This window comes from Podarcis liolepis, assembly GCF_965112155.1.
Source record: "Podarcis liolepis genome assembly, chromosome: 14".
In the NCBI taxonomy this organism is placed as follows: domain Eukaryota; kingdom Metazoa; phylum Chordata; class Lepidosauria; order Squamata; family Lacertidae; genus Podarcis; species Podarcis liolepis.
This window is the reverse complement of record NC_139569.1, coordinates 25,425,140-25,445,058: the sequence shown is the minus strand read 5'-3', so window position 1 is coordinate 25,445,058 and position 19,919 is coordinate 25,425,140. Positions and strand designations below refer to the sequence as shown.

Genomic DNA, 19,919 nt, shown 5'->3' with positions numbered 1-19,919 from the left:
CTCTATAGGACGCACTTTTTCCCCTTCAAAAATGAAGGGAAAATGTGTGTCCGTCCTATGGAGCGAAGACGCCATAGCCCCGCGACCCTCTCCCGGCTGGAGAGGTGACGCGCAGCTATGGCATGAGCCTCTATAGCCGCGCGTCACCTCTCCAGCCGGGAGAGCGCGCGCGGGGCTAAATAAGCCATAGCCCCACGATCCTCTCCCGGCTGGAGAGGTGACGCGCGGCTATGGCAGGAGCCTCTCCGCTGCGCCTTTCCGCTGCTCCCTGGCCTGCTCTTTGGGGCTGGTGGTGGGCTTCCCCCTGCCAGCCCCAAAGAGCAAGTCGAAAGGAACCTGAAGCCTGGAGAGCGAGAGGGGTCAGTGCACACCGACCCCTCTCGCTCTCCAGGCTTCCAAGGTAGCCGCCTGAACGCACCTTAAACGGCACCTTGTTTTAGAGCGGGAAAACAAGAGGGGGAAAGTTCTCCCCCTCTCTGCGCAGCGCCTCCTGCCGCTTCGCTGAAGGGGCGCTGGGCAGAGAGGGGTAGAATTTTTTTGTTGTTGTTCTCCCCCCTCTAAAACAAAGTGTGTCCTATTGTCTGGTGCGTCCTATGGTGCGAAAAATACGGTGCCACTCTTTGGAATGTAAAACAAATCCAGCCTACAGAAAAGCGTTTGTCACACATGTGCATCGCGTCATGTGTTCTGTTGGTCACATCTTGCTCCCTCTAGTCATTCCTATGGCCCTCTTTCATCTCCGCTTTTCAGCTTCCTCCACAGCCCCAAATTCTTTATTTCCAACAACCCTCTTGCCAGAAATTAGCCAGTATATTCTGTTGTTGTTTTTTCCATGTTTACCTTTGACTCGTGTCTTAAAAACAGAAAAAACTTTATTATCAATATTCTATGGACTACTGGGTTGCACACATTCCATGACATCACAGCAGCTCAGCCAACAGGTGGGAGGATAGCTTTCATGTGGACCATCCTCAGAAATGAAATGATCCCTTCCAAGATTATTGGAGGGAAAAGTGTCCAGTGCTGTTTACATAGTCCAAATGAATATAAAGATAGCTGCATTTTTAAAAAGGTACTGATTGGTATACGCGAAGAAGAAGGTATCTTGCTCCAAAGCCTAATTGGCATTGAATGTCTGGGCCCTGGTGAGGCTCATCCCGGTGCCCTGAGGCCATGAAGATGGGGGATCTTCTGAAGTCACTGGGCAAGCAGTCATTAAATCCCACCCCATAACTCTGCATGGGGAAAATCAGATACCTCCCCAGTTTCTATGCAAGGTGTCCCATTTTGGACGAAGGACAATCTGTATCTCAGTCGGAGTGGAGCCTGGGGAAAGGGAAAAAAAGATATAAAGAGGAAAGACAGACACTCTGCAATTTCTGGCAGGCCCCTCTTTAAAGCAGAAAGCCAAACTCTTGCCCGTTCTCTCTCTGGCGCAAACCTGCCAGGGCAAATTCAGCTGTAGTGGAGGCCGTTCCACTCCTATCTAGAGCACAATAAATCTGGGGAAGGGGATACTACCAATGGACCTAAAATGGGCCTCTGTTTTTTCCCAACTTCCTTCCGGCAGGCTTCTAAATCTGTTTCTTTCAAAAAGCAGGCGCTGTGATCCTATCTTGGATATGGGCTTTACACGATTCCCATTCAACACTCTGAGGAGAAGCTGAACCCTCATCAGTTTCAAAATGTTCCTGAAGTTTGCCTTGCCCCATCCCCATCTTCTAACATTCTCATCCCTACACCTCAGTCAGCAGGGCCAGTGGTCAGAGGTGATGGCAATAGGATTCCAACAAGCACAGATGCTCCCCAGCCCTGCCCCACATTCTGAACAGGCAGCCAAAGAAAGGGGCCACTGGCACCCAGCTGCTGCTGGGCAGTCTGCTGCCCAAACCACACACCCCAACCTGGTCCAGCCACATACCTGGTGAGGGTTGGCCAGAAGCAGAACTTGAGATATCACCGTTGGGGGAAGGAGTGGGTTGAAGGCCGGCAGCTCGGAGCCTGTGGCCGGTTGCAGCTTGATGGCCATCGACTATCATTCAGCAGCAAGGAAGAGGAGAGGGAGAGAGGAAGAAAGATGAGCTCTCCTCAGGCACAAGCTCAGCCCAAGTGGGGTCGCTGGGACAACTCCATGGCCCAGTGCCCCAGCAGCATATCAATCACAACATTTTATAAATTATCCCCTCTTTCTGTTTCAAGTTGAAACCCCCAAGGAAAATACACCCTCATACCGCAAAGCAGGAAGGCAAGGCAAAAGTGACAAAAACAGTGGTCAGGCCAAAGACCTGCTGGAAGAGAAACGTTTTCTTCTGGCCTGGTCTGTATGGAAGCCTAAGATGCTTGTGACATCAGGTGACTGACAGGTGGGAAAAGCCTCACCCTTCCCTGACAGCAGCAAGAAATGGAACCTTTAGCATCGTCGGCCAAGTCCTGTGGGACCTTCTGCCACTGGAGATTCAGCAGGGGCCATCTAACGCCTGCTGAAAACTTTTATATTCTGCCATACCTGTGCAGGCAATTAAGAATAGCTCCTTCACAATGGTTAACTGGTGTCTGCTTTTTAACTTTTGTTACGGCTTGTATTGTATTGCTTTATGTTTTTATTGCTATAACCCGCTTTGTTAAATTATTTATGGCACTGCGGCATACACATATTTTTATAAGTAAATAAATGAAGGGCACTATGTAACTTCCTTAATGAAATAAAACAATCCACAGGGAGGGAGGAATCCTGCTGATCAGGAGCACAGCTCTCTTGCCTAGATTAAGAGCCAGTTTCTCTCACCTTGGGCACAGCAGCCTGGAAGACGATGTCCTGGACTGGGTGAGGGGCAGTGCTCAGCAGGGAGAGAACCAGCACCCTGGTGGCTGGTTGGCCAGGAACCGGGTCCCTGGAGAAGTGGAGCATGGCTTTCAGGCCCTTCTCCTCATAGACCGTGACCGGGGGGATCGTGCCTGTTGGGGGCAAGAAGACAGACAACATGGGAAGCTGCCTTATACAGAGTGAGACCACTGGGGTCAACTAGCTCCGCACTGTCTGTACATTGACTGGCAACAATGCAATGACCCTCCAGGATTTCAGGCAGAGGTGTCTACCAGCCATACTTGGGAGATACTAGAAACTGAACTCGAGACCTTCTACACCCAGAACAGATAGAATCATAAAATTGTAGAGTTGGGAAGGACCGTGAGGGTTATCTAGTCCAACCCCCTGCAATGCAGGAACCTTTTGCCCAATGTGGGGCTTGAACCCACGACCCTGAGATTAAGAGTCTCCTGCTCTACCAACTGAGCTACCCCAGCTATACTGTACCACTGTCCTTAGGCAATCTGGTGGCTGGGATGAGGATGCCAGGATCCAGAGGGAGGGGCAGGGAAAGGGGGGAGCATTTATTTATTTCATACAATTTATATATGGCTTGATTGCAGAAATCTTCATCCCAGTTTGCATAAAGAATAAGGCAGTAAGGTAATTAGTAAAAACTATTACAGCATGGATCACTGCCTTGCCATGGCGAAGGGGCTTGAATAACTCAGAGAAGCTATGAACTATGGCGTGCAGGGCCATCCAAGATGGACAGGTCATAGTGGAGAGTTTTGACCAAACGTGATCCACCTGGAGCAGGAACCGGCAAGCCACTCCAGTATCCCTGCCAAGAAAACTCCATGGACAAAGACAACAGGCATATAAAAGTTATGACGCTGGTAGATGAGCCCCTCAGGCCAGAAGGCGTCCAACATGCTACTGAGGAGGAGAAGGGAACGACAGAGGACGAGATGGTTGGACAGTGTTCTCGAAGCTACCAGCATGAGTTTGACCAAACTGCGGGAGGCAGTGGAAGATAGGAGTGCCTGGCGTTCTCTAGTCCATGGGGTCACGAAGAGTCGGACACGACTAGACAACAACAAATTACAGCATTCAAAAAAATTAAAACCATCCATATAGCTGAAAACACACCAGCATCCCAAACATCAGGCTTGTCTAAAAAATGTTTTTGGCAGGTGCTGAAAAGAGTAGAGAGGCAGGGAGTTCTCATGTGTAGGTGCTGCCACACTAAGAGACCAATTTCCAAAAAATGTGGAACGGGCATTGTGTGGCACCTATAACAGGGCCAGTCCTGCAGATCAAATCAATCAAGAGGGTGTATAATATGGTCCCAGATTACTGGAGGCTTTGTATACTAATGGTGTAACACCTTGAGCCTGGCCAGGTAGCAAATAAGCAACCACTATAGATATCTGAGCCCAAGCGTTAAATGCTAACACAGCCTCACTCCCATCAGCAATTGTGCTGCAGAATTCTGCACTAACTGCAGCTTCTGAATCGGGCGCAAGGGAAGCCCCGCACAGAATGCATTGCAGTAATCTACTCTGGAAGTAGCCAGCGTGTGAACTACTTGCAGCCAAGCCTTCCCGGTCCAGGAATGGCCATAGCTGTCATGCCAACTGCAGTTGGCAACAGGTAGCCACAGAGCCTCACAGAGGGGCAAAGCCAAACCCTATACAGGGCTCTGTCGCCCCACCAGAGTCCACATCCCACCACCAGATCGGGGGCAGCTGCTCAGCTCCTGCCCTGTGAAGAAAAGCTGCCATCCTGGCACTTACTCAGAGTAATGGAACTCAGCGGAATTGAAAGCTTAGCCAAGGAGCTGCTGGAGGATGCAGGGCAAGGCGGCAAAGGTGCTGGTGCCATTTCAGGTATTTGGCTGGAGACTGGAGGAGCCGCCGCCGTCGGGCTGATGGGGAGACCTGGGGAAAGAGAGCCACAGGAACCTGGAGGCAATGTCATTATCCCAGCAGGGAACTAACCCTTTCCTTCCGCAGCTCCTCTCCCCACGCCCTGGTTGCCTCTTGCTTAGATGCTAATGCTGCAGCAACATCCCCAAAGGCTCCTCCTCCAGCTTTGGTCATCCATGAAGACCCTGGTCCAGGATGCGCAGTGGGATCTGAAGCCAACAAGGGTGGCAAGCAGGTCAGACCCACTACTCTTCCTTTCACCAGCCCAGGAGAAGGAGGGTGGCTCTTGAGGCCCCTGGCCTGGTTTTCTCATAGCTGGCTCTCCCTGGGGGGCTCAGAAGACCTCACCGGAAGGAAACAGGGCGACTATAACAAGGACAGTTCTAATGGATTTATTTATTTTAGGGTTTGGAAATGCTTCCACAGCAGTGTACAAAAACAGAGTCTAAAGCATAATGGAAATCATAAAGTGGTGTTGAAAACAAGGAGCCAACAACAGCTTGTTATGTCCTGGTTTGGAAAACACATAGAGTTGCATTCAATCATATTCAGAACCAGTGTGGTGTAGTGGTTAGTGTTGCACTAGAAAGTGGGAGAGCCAGGGCTTTTTTTGTTGCGGCCGGAACTCTCCGGAACTGAGTTCCAGCACCTCTCAGGTACCATTGAAGCACGTGAAAGTTAGTGGGTTCTGGCTAGGTGCAAAATAAGGATCAGGCAAGAGAATCAGGTAAGAGAACTTGGGAGGCATTCATGGTGAGTTCTGGCACCTCTTTTTCTAGAAAAATAGCACTGGGGAGAACTATGTACACCACCTTGGGCTAGTTGGAGGAAAGGTGGAATATAAATATAATACATAATATATTATTAATAATAAAATTTTACCAAGAGTAGACCCACTCTGAGCCCAAGCTGATCATGGCCAGGGTCTACTCTGCACACGGGCTAAGTCCATTAATTTCAATGGGTCTACTCTAAGTAGGGCTAGCACTGAATACAACTCTTGCCCTCCTCAAATACTCTCCTCTTACAGGCCCTTCCCAACCACAGGAAGCCAGAAAGCAGGCTTTCTACATCAGGGAAGATGCAGCCCCTGAGAATTCCAGTCCAAGACACCAACCTAACATCAGCTCCTCATCCAGTGAGTGGGTAGAAGAGGAGGAGAGGAGCCTCTCCAGAAAAGGCTCTGTCTTTGCGTTCTCTTGCAAGGGAGCCTGGCACCCAGCACCCAGCTCAGAGAGGTCGATGAGGGTGAGGCTGCTCGCAGCGTCTGGAAGGGTCTGAGGTCCAGCTGAAATAATAATAATAATAATAATAATATTTTTTATTTATATCCCACCCTCCCCAGCCGAAGCCAGGCTCAGAGCAGCTAACAACAATAAAAGTAACACAATTTACATAAAATCACAATCAATTAATTGAAATGCATTCTAAAATCATTGCATTCTAAAATCAATTCAAAATCAAATTAAGGGCAACCATTGGGCTAGAGTTCTATGAGGATTACCAAAGGAGTGGGTCAGACTGTGCCTTGGCCAAAGGCCTGGTGGAACAGCTCTGTCTTGCAGGCCCTGTGGAAAGATGTCAAGTCCCGCAGGGCCCTAGTCTCTTGTGACAGCGTTCCACCAGAATGGGACCACAGCCGAAAAAGCCCTGGCTCTGGTTGAGGCCAGCCTAACCTCCCTGTGGCCCGGGATCTCCCAAGATGTTTTTATTTGAAGACCGTAAGGTGCTCTGTGGGACATACCAGGAGAGGCAGTCCCGTAGGTACGAGGGTCCTAGGCCGTATAGGGCTTTAAAGGTCGTATAGGGCTTTAAATGAAAGCAAGATTTGTTTTTTAAACCAAGTAGATGACTATCCCAAAGAGGCTCAGCTGGTAGAGAATGCTGGGCAAAGGGAAGATCTTCCACCCACAATTTCAGATTGCTGTCAGCAGTTCTCCCGACACAAAGGTGGGACTCCCTTCCTCTCCCCCCCCCCCAACTCTGCATTTCACTTGTCTATTACTGGGTAAGGCAGGCAGCCAAGAACTTAAGCGAGATCCACCACTCAAAGCAAAACACTTCTGACACAAATCCGTTCTCTTGGGAGCAAGATAGGATAACTTCAGCCTTACTAAACAAGCAAGAAAACCAGCAAACAGTGTCAGGCTTTTGAAACTGTAGGCTGGCTACCTGCTCTGGTTTAGCAAAGCTTCCCAAAGTGCTCCCTGACTATCCTGACCTGCAGAGCAGAATGTTTTCATTTACTGTGGTGCTTCAAAGCAGAGACTTAAAGAGCTGGTAGCTTTTTTTTAAAAGGGGGCCATCCTGCAGTTTGTGGTTCGCAAAACGGAGTAGTCACCTGATGCGGTTTTCTGCTCGCCCTTCTGACCCTCCTTTTTTCCTTCCTTCTCAAAACCACCTCCTCACCCCCCTCTTTAAACAACTCTGAAGAACAAAAAGGAACCTGTATGATAGCTCAGTCAGTAGGGCATGGGACTCTTAATCTCAGGGTACTGGGTTTGAGTCCCACATTAGGCAAAAGGTTCCTGCATTGCAGATGGCTGGACAAATGTGGTCCCTTCCAACTCTACTATGATTCACCCTAGCCCATCTCAATCTGCCCCTTGGCTTCACTGCAAGCAGGGCCTCCCCCAGACCCTTTACAAGACAGGGACAGCCTTGCCAACCTTGACCTACCAGCAGCACCACCAGAGCTGGTCCCAGAATCCCCAGTGGTACCCACAATGTCCTTGTAAGAGCACAGCACCCGCGTGAGCCTGTCACTTGCCTGCAGAACCTCCCCTACAGAAGCAACAAGAGCGAGAATTTGCACCACGGGCTTCACTCAACAATTACAAGAAAACAATTGTTATTTGTAGGGTGGGGGATGCTTTGTTCCATGTGTTCTGTATTATTAGCATTAAAAAAAAATTAAGTTACCCCTGTTAACAAATTAAAACCCTGGAATTCTAATTCTTGGGGTTAACAAAACACACACAAACCCCATCTAATAAAATTGATTTCACCCCAAAATGGAAAACGAGCGAGGTCCCAACTAAAGAAGAATGGCAACTTAAGTTGACAGAATATGCACAACTCACAGACTTAACAAATAGAATAAGAGAACAAGAACATACGTTTAAAGAAGATTGGAAAACGTTTGTTGAATATATGGAAAATAATGATGTACAGCTGAAAACATTGGCAGCATTAAGACAAATTAAACAGTGTAAATAAGTTTTGATGGATGCAACAATGGAATACTGAACGGTATAGTTTTTGTAAAATATGCAGGGATTTATGATATGTAAAATGAACCATGGAAAGAGAAGAAGGGAAGTCACTGATATCTTAAGGATGTAAAATGAGTATCTTAAACTGTAAAACAGAAAACTTAATAAAAATTAAATACAAATAAATAAATAAAAGTGATTTCAAATCCAGCAGTTTCCTAATTTGAGGGTAGAGAGAATAGGGGACAGCTGTTCCCTTCTCAGCCAGGACAAAACTGCATTTCTTGGGCCTCTGTAACATCCCTCTCTCTACACACCCACCCCTCCACTTCCCTTCCCTTGTTTGTTGTTCCTGTTCTTACCCAGAGCCTCCTCGTCTTCCACCGTCTCGCTGGCCACACGGAAGAGCAGCGGCTTCAGCCTCTCGCACTTGGCAAACGTGGCCTGTGGAAGGACACAGCCAGAGTGGAAGTGCCGCTGGCTCAGCCTCACAGCCCAGCTGACCCAGCCCCACCCCACCCCAGCTGTGGCCCGAGGGGAGGAGGAAAGCGCACCACACATGCTCAGAGGAACTTTATTCATCATGTTATTATAATATTCCGCTACGTGTTTCAGGGCAAATTCTAGGCCCCCAGAATTCAGTTAAGCCCAGTCCATCTTTCTAGCCAGAGGGGTACATATGCAACCAAAGAACATCAGAAAAACCCTTGAGCCAGAGGTCCATCAAGCCCAGCATCCTCTCCTCACCAAGGAAGCCAACAAAATGCCACAATGGGAAGCCCACAGACAGGACCTGGGTGCACCAACGGCAGTGCTTTTCCACCTTGTGTGATTCTGAGCAAGTGGTATTCATTGAGAATTGTGGGAAGGTATCTGAAAACAGAGGTCCTCTCTCTCCCCTGGTGACAAACGAGTCAACCAATGCATACTGCAGAGGCCCCACCATTGTCCTCAAGAGCCCCCTCCCCATGGCCAGGCACAAGGAGGTCCTGGAGCATATGGGGCTGCCCTAGAGAAAGGCCTCACACAGCATGCTAGCTGCTGTGCCTTTCATGCCTGGACTTCAGAGGTGTTCCCCAAGGGTGGGGGGGTAAGGGAGAGAGCAGGATTTACCTGCAGGAGCTCCAGGGTTGACGTGGGGGTCCCGACTCCCTTGCTTTCTTGCCAGCTTCTCAGCATCTCCTCCAATGCTTCTGCACTGCTGTGGGCTTCCTTCAGAGCGTTCAGTCGCCTGGAGACCTTGGCCGATTTCTCCTGCTCCTGCAATGGGCCAAACACACTCAGATTCTTTAGCTGTGTTGCAGAGGGTGGGGCCAGATGACCCCTGGGACCCTTATTCCAACTCTACATTTCTGTGACTCTATGATTCTAGGTCGCAAGGCATTTTCCCGAAGCAATTAGCAGCCTCAGCTTGTGCCTCTCATACCAAGGTCGGATAATAAACTGAGCCCTAGAAAAGCAAACCAGAGAAAGTTTGAAGACGACCTAAGAATCTGTGCTTGCATTTCTTTATTTGTTGCCTTTATATCTTTTTCCTTCCAAGGAGCTCAAGGACTCTCCCCACTATTCATACACGGTTCTCCTGCACTTCATTTAATCGCCACAATGACCCTGTAAGGTAGGTGAGGCCTCAAGGAGTGAAGTTACAAGGAACCAGGCAGAGGGCCTTCTTGGTAGTGGTGCCCAACTTGTGGCATGCCTTCCCAACAGATGTCGAGGAGTTAAGTAACTATACAACTTTAAGAAGACATCTGAAGGTTTTTATATTTGTTGGAAGCCACCCAGAGGCAACCTAGTCAGATGAGTGGGGTAATAATAATAATAATAATAATAATAATAATAAAGCAGTAATTGGCCCTACGTCACATCCAGTGAGCTTCATAGCTGTGAGGGGATTAGAACCCTGGTCTCTTCCAGGTCATAGTCCAGCACTTTAACCATTACACCACACTGGCTTCTCCATGAGCATGGAGCCCTCTGGCACCAGATGCTGCCAGACAATGGGGGGGGGGGGAAATGGCAGAGAGAAGGCCTACCTCTCTGATCATCCCTTTGATCAGCCTGTTTGCTGCCTGAAGGTCCTCTGGGTTTTTGCTTTTCAGCAGCCTTGTTAAAAGCTGAGGAGAGGAGGGGAGAAGGTGAAAACCAGGCCAGAAGCATATTTACCAACAAGGCTTTCAGATGGTCTGTTTTTGGATGGAAAAAGTAGCATTTCTCAGAATAAAGTTTTATAACCAGGATATTTAAAAAACAAAACAAGGGAAGGGCTGTAGGCTCAGGGGACAAAAGTCTGCTTTGCATGCAGGAGGTCCTTGATTCAATCCCCAAAAGGTTTGCCAGGGCCCCCGTGGGTCACCCTGTCCGCACCCACTACCCAAGTCCATTATTAATGGTGAGCAATAGTGCCGGTGCAGTGTCCAGCTTGGCCACAAGGAGGAGCAGGTTACCTTGGATTTCTCATCATCAGCATCAAAAATGGAGCTAGCCGGCCGTGGAGAAGGTGGTGGCAGAATTTTGTCTTCCGGTAGTTTGGGGTCTTGTTTGACGATCCCTGAAATAAAGCTTTGCAGTATTGGCACACTCACAGTTCAAGGATGCTTAGGGGCCATTTAAAGTGACAAATCACAACAGAAAAGGCATTTAAAGCTAGTTGCCCGAGCCTGGAATTCAGAGATTCAAAATGCAAGAAACTAAAAATTGAAAGCAAAGGAGCAAAAGCTGGCCTTAAACCGCCTGCAATTTGTAATCTGCAAGGCTTCAGATTCCACTGCAAAAAAATTTGGATGCAGCTGTTAAGAGTGTCGGACTAGAATTTGTTTTTTAAACTGGATGATCATTAGAGATGAATCTGTAAAACAAGCAGTATGTTAAAGGGGATGAATTGGAATATATCTGAGAGTGGGAAAACAGTTTGGGGGGAAGGTATTTAAATTAAATTAAATTTGGTTATGTTGTTTTATAAATTTGAAAATGAATAAAAATTAAATGGCAAAAAAAGACAGTGCGGGACTAATACCTGAGAGACCAGGGTTCAAACCTCCCCACCTGGCCAATAGGTGTGACCTTGGGCAGTCACCACTTCTCAGCCTTAGCCACCTCACATGGTTGTTGTGAGGAATAAATGAGGAGAACCATGAAGGCCAACTTGAGCTTCTTGGAAGAAAAAGGGAAGATACAAGGGCAATAAATAAATAGACCCACCAGAGTAAGTAGTTTAAAAGAGATAAGAGAGGTAAACACCAGCTGCGCAACCCTTTTTTTGTGGTCCCAGGAAGAAAAATACTTTGTTCTGCTTTCTCACGGAAAAACCTCGTGAGGGAAAAGAGTGTTAGAAGCATTTTGGTCAGCAGGCTTGTGGTTTAAGACCATGTGACTTTGAGATGGGAAGGAGGTGGGGGAGAACACAGACAGAAGAACCAGCTAAATGGAGACCTTGTTTCTTCAACATTTGATAAGCGTCGCGGATTTTCACTTCCTGAGGAAACCACACCATCCAACTGAACAGCAGCTCGACGATGCGGGATTTGACTCTGTCTGTCGACCACTCTCCGAGATACTGGGAAGCCCAAAGTAAAGATGGTTGGAACCAGAAGAAGAAAGACCATCACCTTGGGGAGTCCCCGGCTCCTCACAAAGCAAGACTGTGCCCGCATCTTGTACTCCCACCCACTCAAAATAAATCCTTGTACATTTCAGATGTTTTCTGCCTTCAAAGGATGAACCTGTACCCTTAACAGTGGGAACAGGGGATAACCAGTGGCCCTGCAGATGTTGCTGGAAGTACAGAATCCACCCCTCTTTTAAAAACAACCACACACAACCCCAACTTTATCTTGACCTTTAGGACTCTGATGAGACCCTTCTGAAGGGACCTCCCAGCCACCCCTTTTCTGACAAGGGCCTCCTCCCTTCTGGGCTTCTTTTTCTATATAATAATAATAATTTATTATTTATACCCTGCCCATCTGGCTGGGTTTCCCCAACCACTCTGGGCTGTTCCTAATAGAATATTAAAAACACAATGAAACATCAAACATTAAAAACTTCCCTAAACAGGGCTGCCTTCAGATGTCTTCTAAAAGTCAGATAGTTGCTTATTTCCTTGACATCTGATGGAAGGGTATTCCACAGGACAGGCGCCACTACCGAGAAGACCGTCTGCCTGGTTCCTTGTAACTTCACTTTTCACAGTGAGGGAACCACCAGAAGGCCCTCGGAGCTGGACCTCAGTGTCTGGGTTGAACGATGGGGGTGGAGATACTCCTTCAGGTATACTGGGCCAAGGCCGTTTAGGGCTTTAAAGATCAGCACCAGCACTATGAATTTCTGAGCTTCACCTGCCTGGGCACTTACCTTGGGAGAAAGGACCTTGATGAGACCGTTCAGAAATCGGAACTTCCCCATTTCATGATGGAAATTCTCTCCGCAGTTGTTCACACACATCTCCAAGACCTCGTAGGGGGAAAGAGGCAAACACAAACCTTGATCCTAAAAGAGCAGGCAAATCCACAGGGAGCCCCCAAGACCCCATCACGCCAGCCTTGTCATTCAGCAGTGGGGTCACCAAACCATTCAAGGTGACAACACAAGGTGCAGAAAACAGAGTCAGGTAACTTTCTCTAGGTAAAGGCAGCAGAAAAGGGGACCCAGGGGTGCAGGGAGGGGGAGGTGCTACTTTCTCCGAGTCTTCTTAACTCCAGATAGAAGTGCAAAGGGCAGCCATCACTGGCTGGGTGCTCTCCAGATGTTTTGGACTGCAATTCCTATCAGCTGCAGCCAGCATTTGTGGCAGAATCTATAGTCCAAAACACCTATAGGTCAGTCACTAGGTTGATGAAGGCTGGCAGAGAGACTCTGGGTTGGTTAAAATCCATAGCTGCCCTTGCTCCTCTCGATATAGGAATTTCAGGAAGGAGAAAAATACTCTGCACATGCTCACAGACGCTGCATTTTTAATAACTTCACACTGGCCACAACTGACCCCTGGCACTGAGAACTGATTCCAAGCCTAAGCTAACAGGTTGTTCAGAATAAGCAGGGAAGGTGTTCCAAGCAGTGCCAGTTGTCAGGCATAGCTCAGTGAGCAAATGAGGTAGGAGAAGGTGGACTCAATCAGGCTGAGACTGGGATGGGGGGTGGACGAAGGTTGTGTAATGCAGATGTGACAAGCTGCAAGAGCAGGAAGCTCCCCCTCAAAAAGAGGAAAAAAAGAACCACCAAACGGCAGAATTCTCAACCCAGATGCTCATCAGCAGCTGCTCTGTCCACACAACAAATGGGGGAACAAGAAGTCCGGACTCCAAAGAGGAAATGCAAGGCCTTGCATGCACAATATCCCTGTGTCCAGGATACCGCAGGACACACTGGGCTGCAGGATGCTCACACTTATTTATTGCATTTATAATCCCACCTTTTTCTCCAAGGAGAGCAAGTACACAGTTCTCCCTCTTCTTATTTAATCCCCTCAACAAACCAGTTACGGGTCCGAGAGGCAGACCCAAGGTCACCCTTCATGCCCAAGTGGGAATTTGAACCCAGGATTTTCAGGCCCTGGTACACTTACGGTTAGCGCATGCAGAGCCTCTGCCTCCTGCGGCGACTGTATCTTATGTTCCAGCAACTTCAGAGCTGCAGCAATGCTGAGAGAGAGGTAAAAAAGAAAAGCAGTCATGCCATAGTCCCTGAAATCATTCTTGAATTCACCTTCACAACAACCAGAGGAGGCAGGTGGCTATTGCTGTCGGGGGGGGGGGGGGCAAAGCTCAATGGGAGAGCATCTGCTTGGCATGTAGAAGGTCCAGGAAGGGCTGGGGGGAAATACTCCCTGCCTGAAAAACTTGGAGAGCCACAGCTGCCAGTCAGCATGCACACAATCCTGAGCTAGCACAAGGCAGTTTCCTATGTTTTCAAGAGGAAGAGGGCAGTTTGCTCAGTTATGGGCAAGAGAAGAGCTGTACTTCTGCACCCAACACCAGCTCTCTGCTTTTGCCACACAAGATCCAGGGATATCTCAGAGGCAGCTGACACCTGCCACTTCCAACTGCATGACATTTTAGGGTAATATCTGCTGAACCCTGTTATTTGGGGTTTTTTCTCAGTCTCTACAGGAAAGTAGCTGAGGAGTGGAGGTAAACCACTCGTTGTTTCTTCTCTGAGAGTGTTGAACGTGATTTGTAAGAGTGATCACTGCTGCTCGTGATGGCTAGACATGCTCCAGTCTGGCACCTTGCCAACAGGTTGTACAGGCTTTTTAAGCAATATAGAAGAAGCCAGCTGAACCTGTTTGACTAGAAACAACTGCAAAAGAAAGCAGATAGGTGCCTGAGCCACATGAAGTGAAACTGCTCCTCAAGAAACAATAGATCATCTCCGCCAAAGGAGCTCAAGCACACTCTTGGCATGACATAAAATGCCACGCAAGAAAAGGATGGAATGAGCAGAAATTGTGGCAGAAAGAGAGCTGAGGTTTGTTCCAAGCCCATCCCCAGTCAAGGAACATTGCCAGACATTCAAGTTTCAATCAGCTGCTATGTTTTAGGAGATGCAAAAGCTCTCAAGAATTCGTTTGCTTTCAGCAAACAGTGCCCAAGGCTCAAGGGATTCCTGGGCAAGGAAACACAAGCAACCCACACACAACGAAACAACTGCAGGCCAGAATCTGACCACACACCGCAAGAAGAGGACAGAGGCGCTCTCTCCCCTCCTGCTCTGCCTGGGAATCTCCCACAATCTGCCCTGCTGTAGTGCCTCTGCACATGGACAAAGGGTAGCAAACAGAACTTTGGGGTAACACAAGCTCTTACCATCTCTCCACGCTCAAGACAAAACCTTTGCCAACTTCCACATCCACCTCGAGCTGGAAGTAGCCTAGAGCAAAAGGTTCTCCTCCCCCAGTGCAGCCTTACCTGTCAGCATCTGCGTTGACCTGGTCGCTAAATCTCTGGATACATTCCCAGTTTTCCTCGGAGTTACTGGGATCTGTGGCTTTGTCTGCCATGGAAGACAAGGTTGGGAAGAGTCACAACAGTGCAGCACAGCTGGGCAAAACACCAGTGTCTGATCAGCCCCAGATGTTGCCTGCTATCCAGCCCCAGCCCTGCTCTGTTGCCAGGGAAAGGACACAGAAAAGAGAAAGGGAGCAGAAAGTGAAATGGCTTTATGCTGGGGAGGCAGCCTAGTCCTCTCCCCCAGGCAACCATATCTAAAGGGGCTTCAGTGTATTTAGAAAATAAGCTAGGAAGGAGAGGAAGAAATAGTCACCAGACAGGGGCCTTTTTAGTGGTGGCTCCCCAGTTGTGCAATGTCTTTCCCTAGTGAGGTGTGCCTGTCTCCATTGCTAGCAACTTTCAAGAGGAACCTGAAAACATTCTTGTTTACCTGCGCATCTGTTGGTGGCTGTTCCTGGAAACTCTGAGATCAGTGAATGGAAGAATGTTATTGATTGTAATTGCTTTTAGACTATTTTTAACTGCTTTAGGATGTTTTAAGTCGCAACTGCTCTTAGAATGTTTTAATCCATTTTTGCTTTCGTTTTCAAATTGTGTATCTGTTTGCTAGCCTGGGCTCCTTGGGGAGGAAAGGCGAGGCATGAATTCAGTAAATATTAATAAAAATAGATACTGATGGGAAATTTGTGTTAAAAGTCTCAAGTGGGAGGATGAAAACAACTGTAAAGTAAATGGTACACAGAAAGGAAGGCCTTTGTTAAAAAGAAATTAGATACTTTGAAGAGGATGAGATAATATTGGATGGAGATTTTAAAAGCTTTAGATATGTCCACTGATAAAACAAAGAATAAACTGAGTTTTTGGTGTGTGTGTGTTTACATTTTTTAGCTTTGTTGGCAGCCAAGAAACAACAGGGAAGATCCAACCTTTTAGTTAGAAAAAAGAAACAAGACCAGGTTTGCTATGAAACAAAGAGACAAATTGGGGGCAGAGTGTATCTTCTTAGAAATCTTTTGTTTCTGAGAGTTTTGAAGACTGCAGATTTTTAAGGGAAGTTGGAAATTGTTGCAATATCCTCAAAAGAGAGAATGATGCTTAATAATTCTGTTCAGTTGACAAAAACCAAGCTATTGAAAGAAAAATGAAACCATTGCATTTATAAGAGAGTATACAGCATTTAGGCTGCAATCCTAGAACTACTCACCTGGGACTAACCCTATTGAACTCAACAGGACTTACTTTTGAGTAGATACATATAGGATTGCACAGTTAACAAATGAATGGTCAGGTTCTTTAATTAGGAAGGGAAATCCAGGTGTAAAGAGGATGAGCTGTAAAGAGGATGGAGAATGTTCTTTCCACCAGTTCTCTCCAGCAGAATTTTGAAATGCTATCTACTGTATTGGCAAATTGACTGATAAATATACAGGCGTTGATCAGATGCATTTTCATGCCTGGCAGGAAAATGTCAGATTGCATCAGATTACTGCTGGCTCAAATCAGAACAGAAAAAATTACAGGGTTTTTTCCCTTGCGTCAGAGAAAGCTTTTTATAGAGTGAGAAAATAATCCTTTTTTCTGTAATGAAGGCATTTGATTTAGGGGAGCATTTATACAACAGACAGCCCTGAAGCCAGAATTAGCTGGGAATGTGTACTCTTGTATGTATATATATATGTATATATATATATATATATATACACACACACACACACACACACACACACACACACACTAGGCAAAATACTTCTCCTGGGAGTTACTCTTATTTGCAGAAACTAGTCAGAGGCAGCAATGCATGTGAATGCCAGTTGCTGGAAGCCACAGGAGGGGAAAGTCCCCTTGTGCCCAGGCCTGCTTGCTTTGCTAGCTTCCCATGGGCATCTTGTTGGTAACTGTGAGAACAGGATGCCAGCCCAGATGGGCTTTGGGCCAGATTCCAAAAAGGCTCTTCATATGTCTTTAACTTTGAGCAAGAGCAGTAAGAAATTGCCCATGAATAAAAGCAGTGAGGATAATGGGCCAATAAAAAAAATCTTACATTATTTATTTATGAATTTTTAATCCACACTTTCAGGAGGGAAAACACACAGCAAGGTGGAGTACAACATATAAAGTTATAAAAATCAACAAATGGCCATAAAAACCTGGTTAAAATTTATCAGTGAATATCAATAGACACTGACTGATTAAAACAAAACATCATTTTGTAAAGGCCTGTCTGAATAAAAAAAAAGTTTTAAAAAGAAGGGAGAATGATGTAGTATTTAAGTCTGACTAAGCCCACCTGGAGATCGAATTAAAAAAATTTATGGCAAAATATCAGGTTATTAAGTCCAGGAGGCAAGAAGTACCTCAAACATGACGAAACTAGAAGATCCCCAAATTATCTGCCCTCAAATGAAAAAGAGAGAGAGAGAGACGGCAACATTGAATGAAAATAATATCCAAACAGCTTTGACGGGGGGGAGAAATCGGAAGGCAAAACTGTTGCCTTTCAGGGTCCCCCAGTCTGGGTTGGAAAAACACGCAGCCACTTTGACTCCGTCTTGCCGAAGCGGGCCAGTTTAAGCCGCCTGGCGCAAAACCGTTTCTGAGTTGCACCGTTTGACGCTTCAGGTGGTTTGCGAGAAAAGCTCCCAGGGGAGAGCGCTTTCCAAGACACCCCCTCCAGGCTCATATGCCAGATTTGGGAGCGAAGGGCCGGCCCGGCCGGGTGGGGTGTCCTTCTTCCTCCTCCCGCGTCTCAGGAGCCAAGGAGCCAAGCTCCGCGGAACTCAGCCCGGAGAGGCGCCCAGCCAGGCGCCGTAGCCTCTGAGCGCGTGCAGAGCGCCCTCCCTCTCCTCCCCACACTCACGCAGCAGCAGCTCCAGCGCGCCCGGAGGAGCCGCCCGCGCCATGGCCTGCCTCCCTCTTCCTCGGCCGGGCAGAAAATTGGCCCGGCACGCCCAGCCCCGGGTGGGACGACCCTCCGGCGCCCAGACCCCGCCTCGGCGCCCGCCCGGGGCGGGGAGAGGCAGCCGGAGCGCCGCCTCCGCGCCCGGCGCTGGGCAGCAAAAGGCGGAGGCCAGGAGTAACCCCGGGCCGGGCACTGAAGCCCCGCAGGGGAAAAGCGCACCAGCAGCCGCCGCGAGGGGCCGGGCAGCCGCCCAGAGCAGCCTCTCCCCGGGGGCTCCGCGCCTTGGCCAGCTCGGCCAGGGGCAAAACATTGGCGGGGGTGGGGGCAAGGGGAGCATAAGGGGAGAGAGGACAGCGGGCAGATAGATTTATACATCGCTTTAAAAGAAAACAGCTTAAAGTGGTTTACAAAAAAAAAAAAAAAAAAATTATCAGTAAGAAAAATGAACAGCAATAATGTAAAACTTTCGAGAAGTTAAAATGATAGACTCAAAATGGATTAGTGTTCACATCAGGTTGGAAAAGCACAATTAAAAACCAAAGCCTCCGACCCACAAGAAAAATAACGATAATCCGTATTACAGCAAAGTTCTTGTTAGGCTAGAAGTGGGAAAAAGTTTGCCCACACCTTTGCAGCATTTGGGTTGGCCTAATGGGGGTGAGGCTATTCTAAGGATTTGGATTTTTGGAAATGTTTGCCTATAGCTCAGTGGTTCCTAAGCTATTTTGGACCTCTTGGTCGCATAAACTCATTCTCAGTACCCTCTGCCCTATGAAAAGCATCACTATAGTCAGAATAGTGGTTATCACCACCCCAAGGAAGATAATAATGCAATACAATTCAAACTTAATAGATTGCACATTTTATTAGCAATTACCTTAAATGCACATTTATGCAAAACCCAATTAAACTCTGTAGTTTGAGTGATTCCACAAAACTGAGGAACTTGATCAAGTGATACCTGCTTTTCAAAGTCAGATAGTGATTGACACCCCATCCCCACCCCACCCCGCTTGGTGGGCTGCTAGGTATCTCCACTGCCCCCAGGGGGTTGTAACACTCACTTTCAGAACCACTGCTCTGTGACCTGGGGATGGGGGCCAGTTCCCATCAGCCTCACAGCCAACACTGGCCAGTGGTCAGGGGGAATAGTCCAACAACATTTGGAGGGGGCACCAGGATAGCCACCTTAATCTAGAGTGGGGTAGTCCAGTGGGTGGTCTGAGGGGTGCATGCACCCTCTGAGCCCTTGTGCTGCCTTCCCAAAGCCCAGTGCCTCACTTAGCTGGGCTGCCCTAATCTAGAGAGAACTGGAAGACCCCAGTCAGAGGAGAAAAGTGGGCTGAAATAGAGAAGTATCAAAGACAATGGCCAAATCTATTAAAGATAAAGGGGGGGGAGTGATTTAGCATACCGTTCCTCTCCCCACCCCCAACATGACTGGCCTTAGGACCCTGCCTGGGTCAGCTTATCTATTGTTTGTTTTGTGCCCTATTCTTCAGCCAAAAAGGCCTGACAGTCCCTACCCTCAGGTCTACAATCTTGAGATGACACGACACACAAGGAGAAAGGGACAAAGTCAAAACTCAGGCATCCATTGCTAGACAGTTGTTCCTGTAATGACCAGCTGGCCCAGTTTAGGGGCAGGAGGTTCCTCATGGAGCTGGGCATTTAGCAAAGCTGATTCAGTGGGCCTTGCTGCCCATCTCTCTTGCACTGAGGCAGTCTGCCAGAATGGCTGCCCCCAGGTGACAGCAGAGGGGAGAGAAGGCCTGGTGGGAGCTGCCACAGCAGATCTGATAGACTGAGCTCTGCTTCCCAGGCCCCCCACTGCTTGCTTACCTTCCAAGCCAGCCTGTAGCCACACCTGACTTGGAAGAGTCACCTTCCTTCACCACAAAGGGTCGCAGGCTAAGCCATTCAAGGTTGCTCATATAGGGATGTCTGAGGAGGACACCACCCTTGTTCTGGAAAGACATCCCAAAACGGTGCTCAGAGGGCTGGATTAAGACCTTTGGAGGCCCTATGCCATGAAAAGATTTTGAATATCTAATTCAAAATATAAACAATAATAAACTGCAAAATAAAATTTTACTTTTTGAAATGAAACGAAAACTACAG

At 47.8% G+C, this 19,919-nt stretch overlaps 1 protein-coding gene across 1 annotated transcript; it reads right to left on the bottom strand.

The window, feature by feature from the left end:
* Positions 1–858: 858 nt before the first annotated feature.
* Positions 859–17,880, bottom strand: GGA2 (golgi associated, gamma adaptin ear containing, ARF binding protein 2). The gene is made up of 15 exons (XM_083474054.1): positions 17,757–17,880; positions 14,858–14,942; positions 13,516–13,591; positions 12,306–12,404; positions 11,385–11,508; positions 10,400–10,503; positions 9,989–10,069; positions 9,066–9,212; positions 8,315–8,396; positions 7,417–7,521; positions 5,855–6,025; positions 4,606–4,749; positions 2,786–2,955; positions 1,922–2,032; positions 859–1,326 (listed from the first exon to the last, which is right to left on the bottom strand). Exons 1-15 carry the CDS (start codon positions 17,797–17,799, stop codon positions 1,216–1,218), a joined length of 1,653 nt encoding a protein of 550 aa, XP_083330180.1. The 5' UTR covers positions 17,800–17,880; the 3' UTR covers positions 859–1,215.
* Between the last annotated feature and the right edge of the window lie 2,039 nt (positions 17,881–19,919).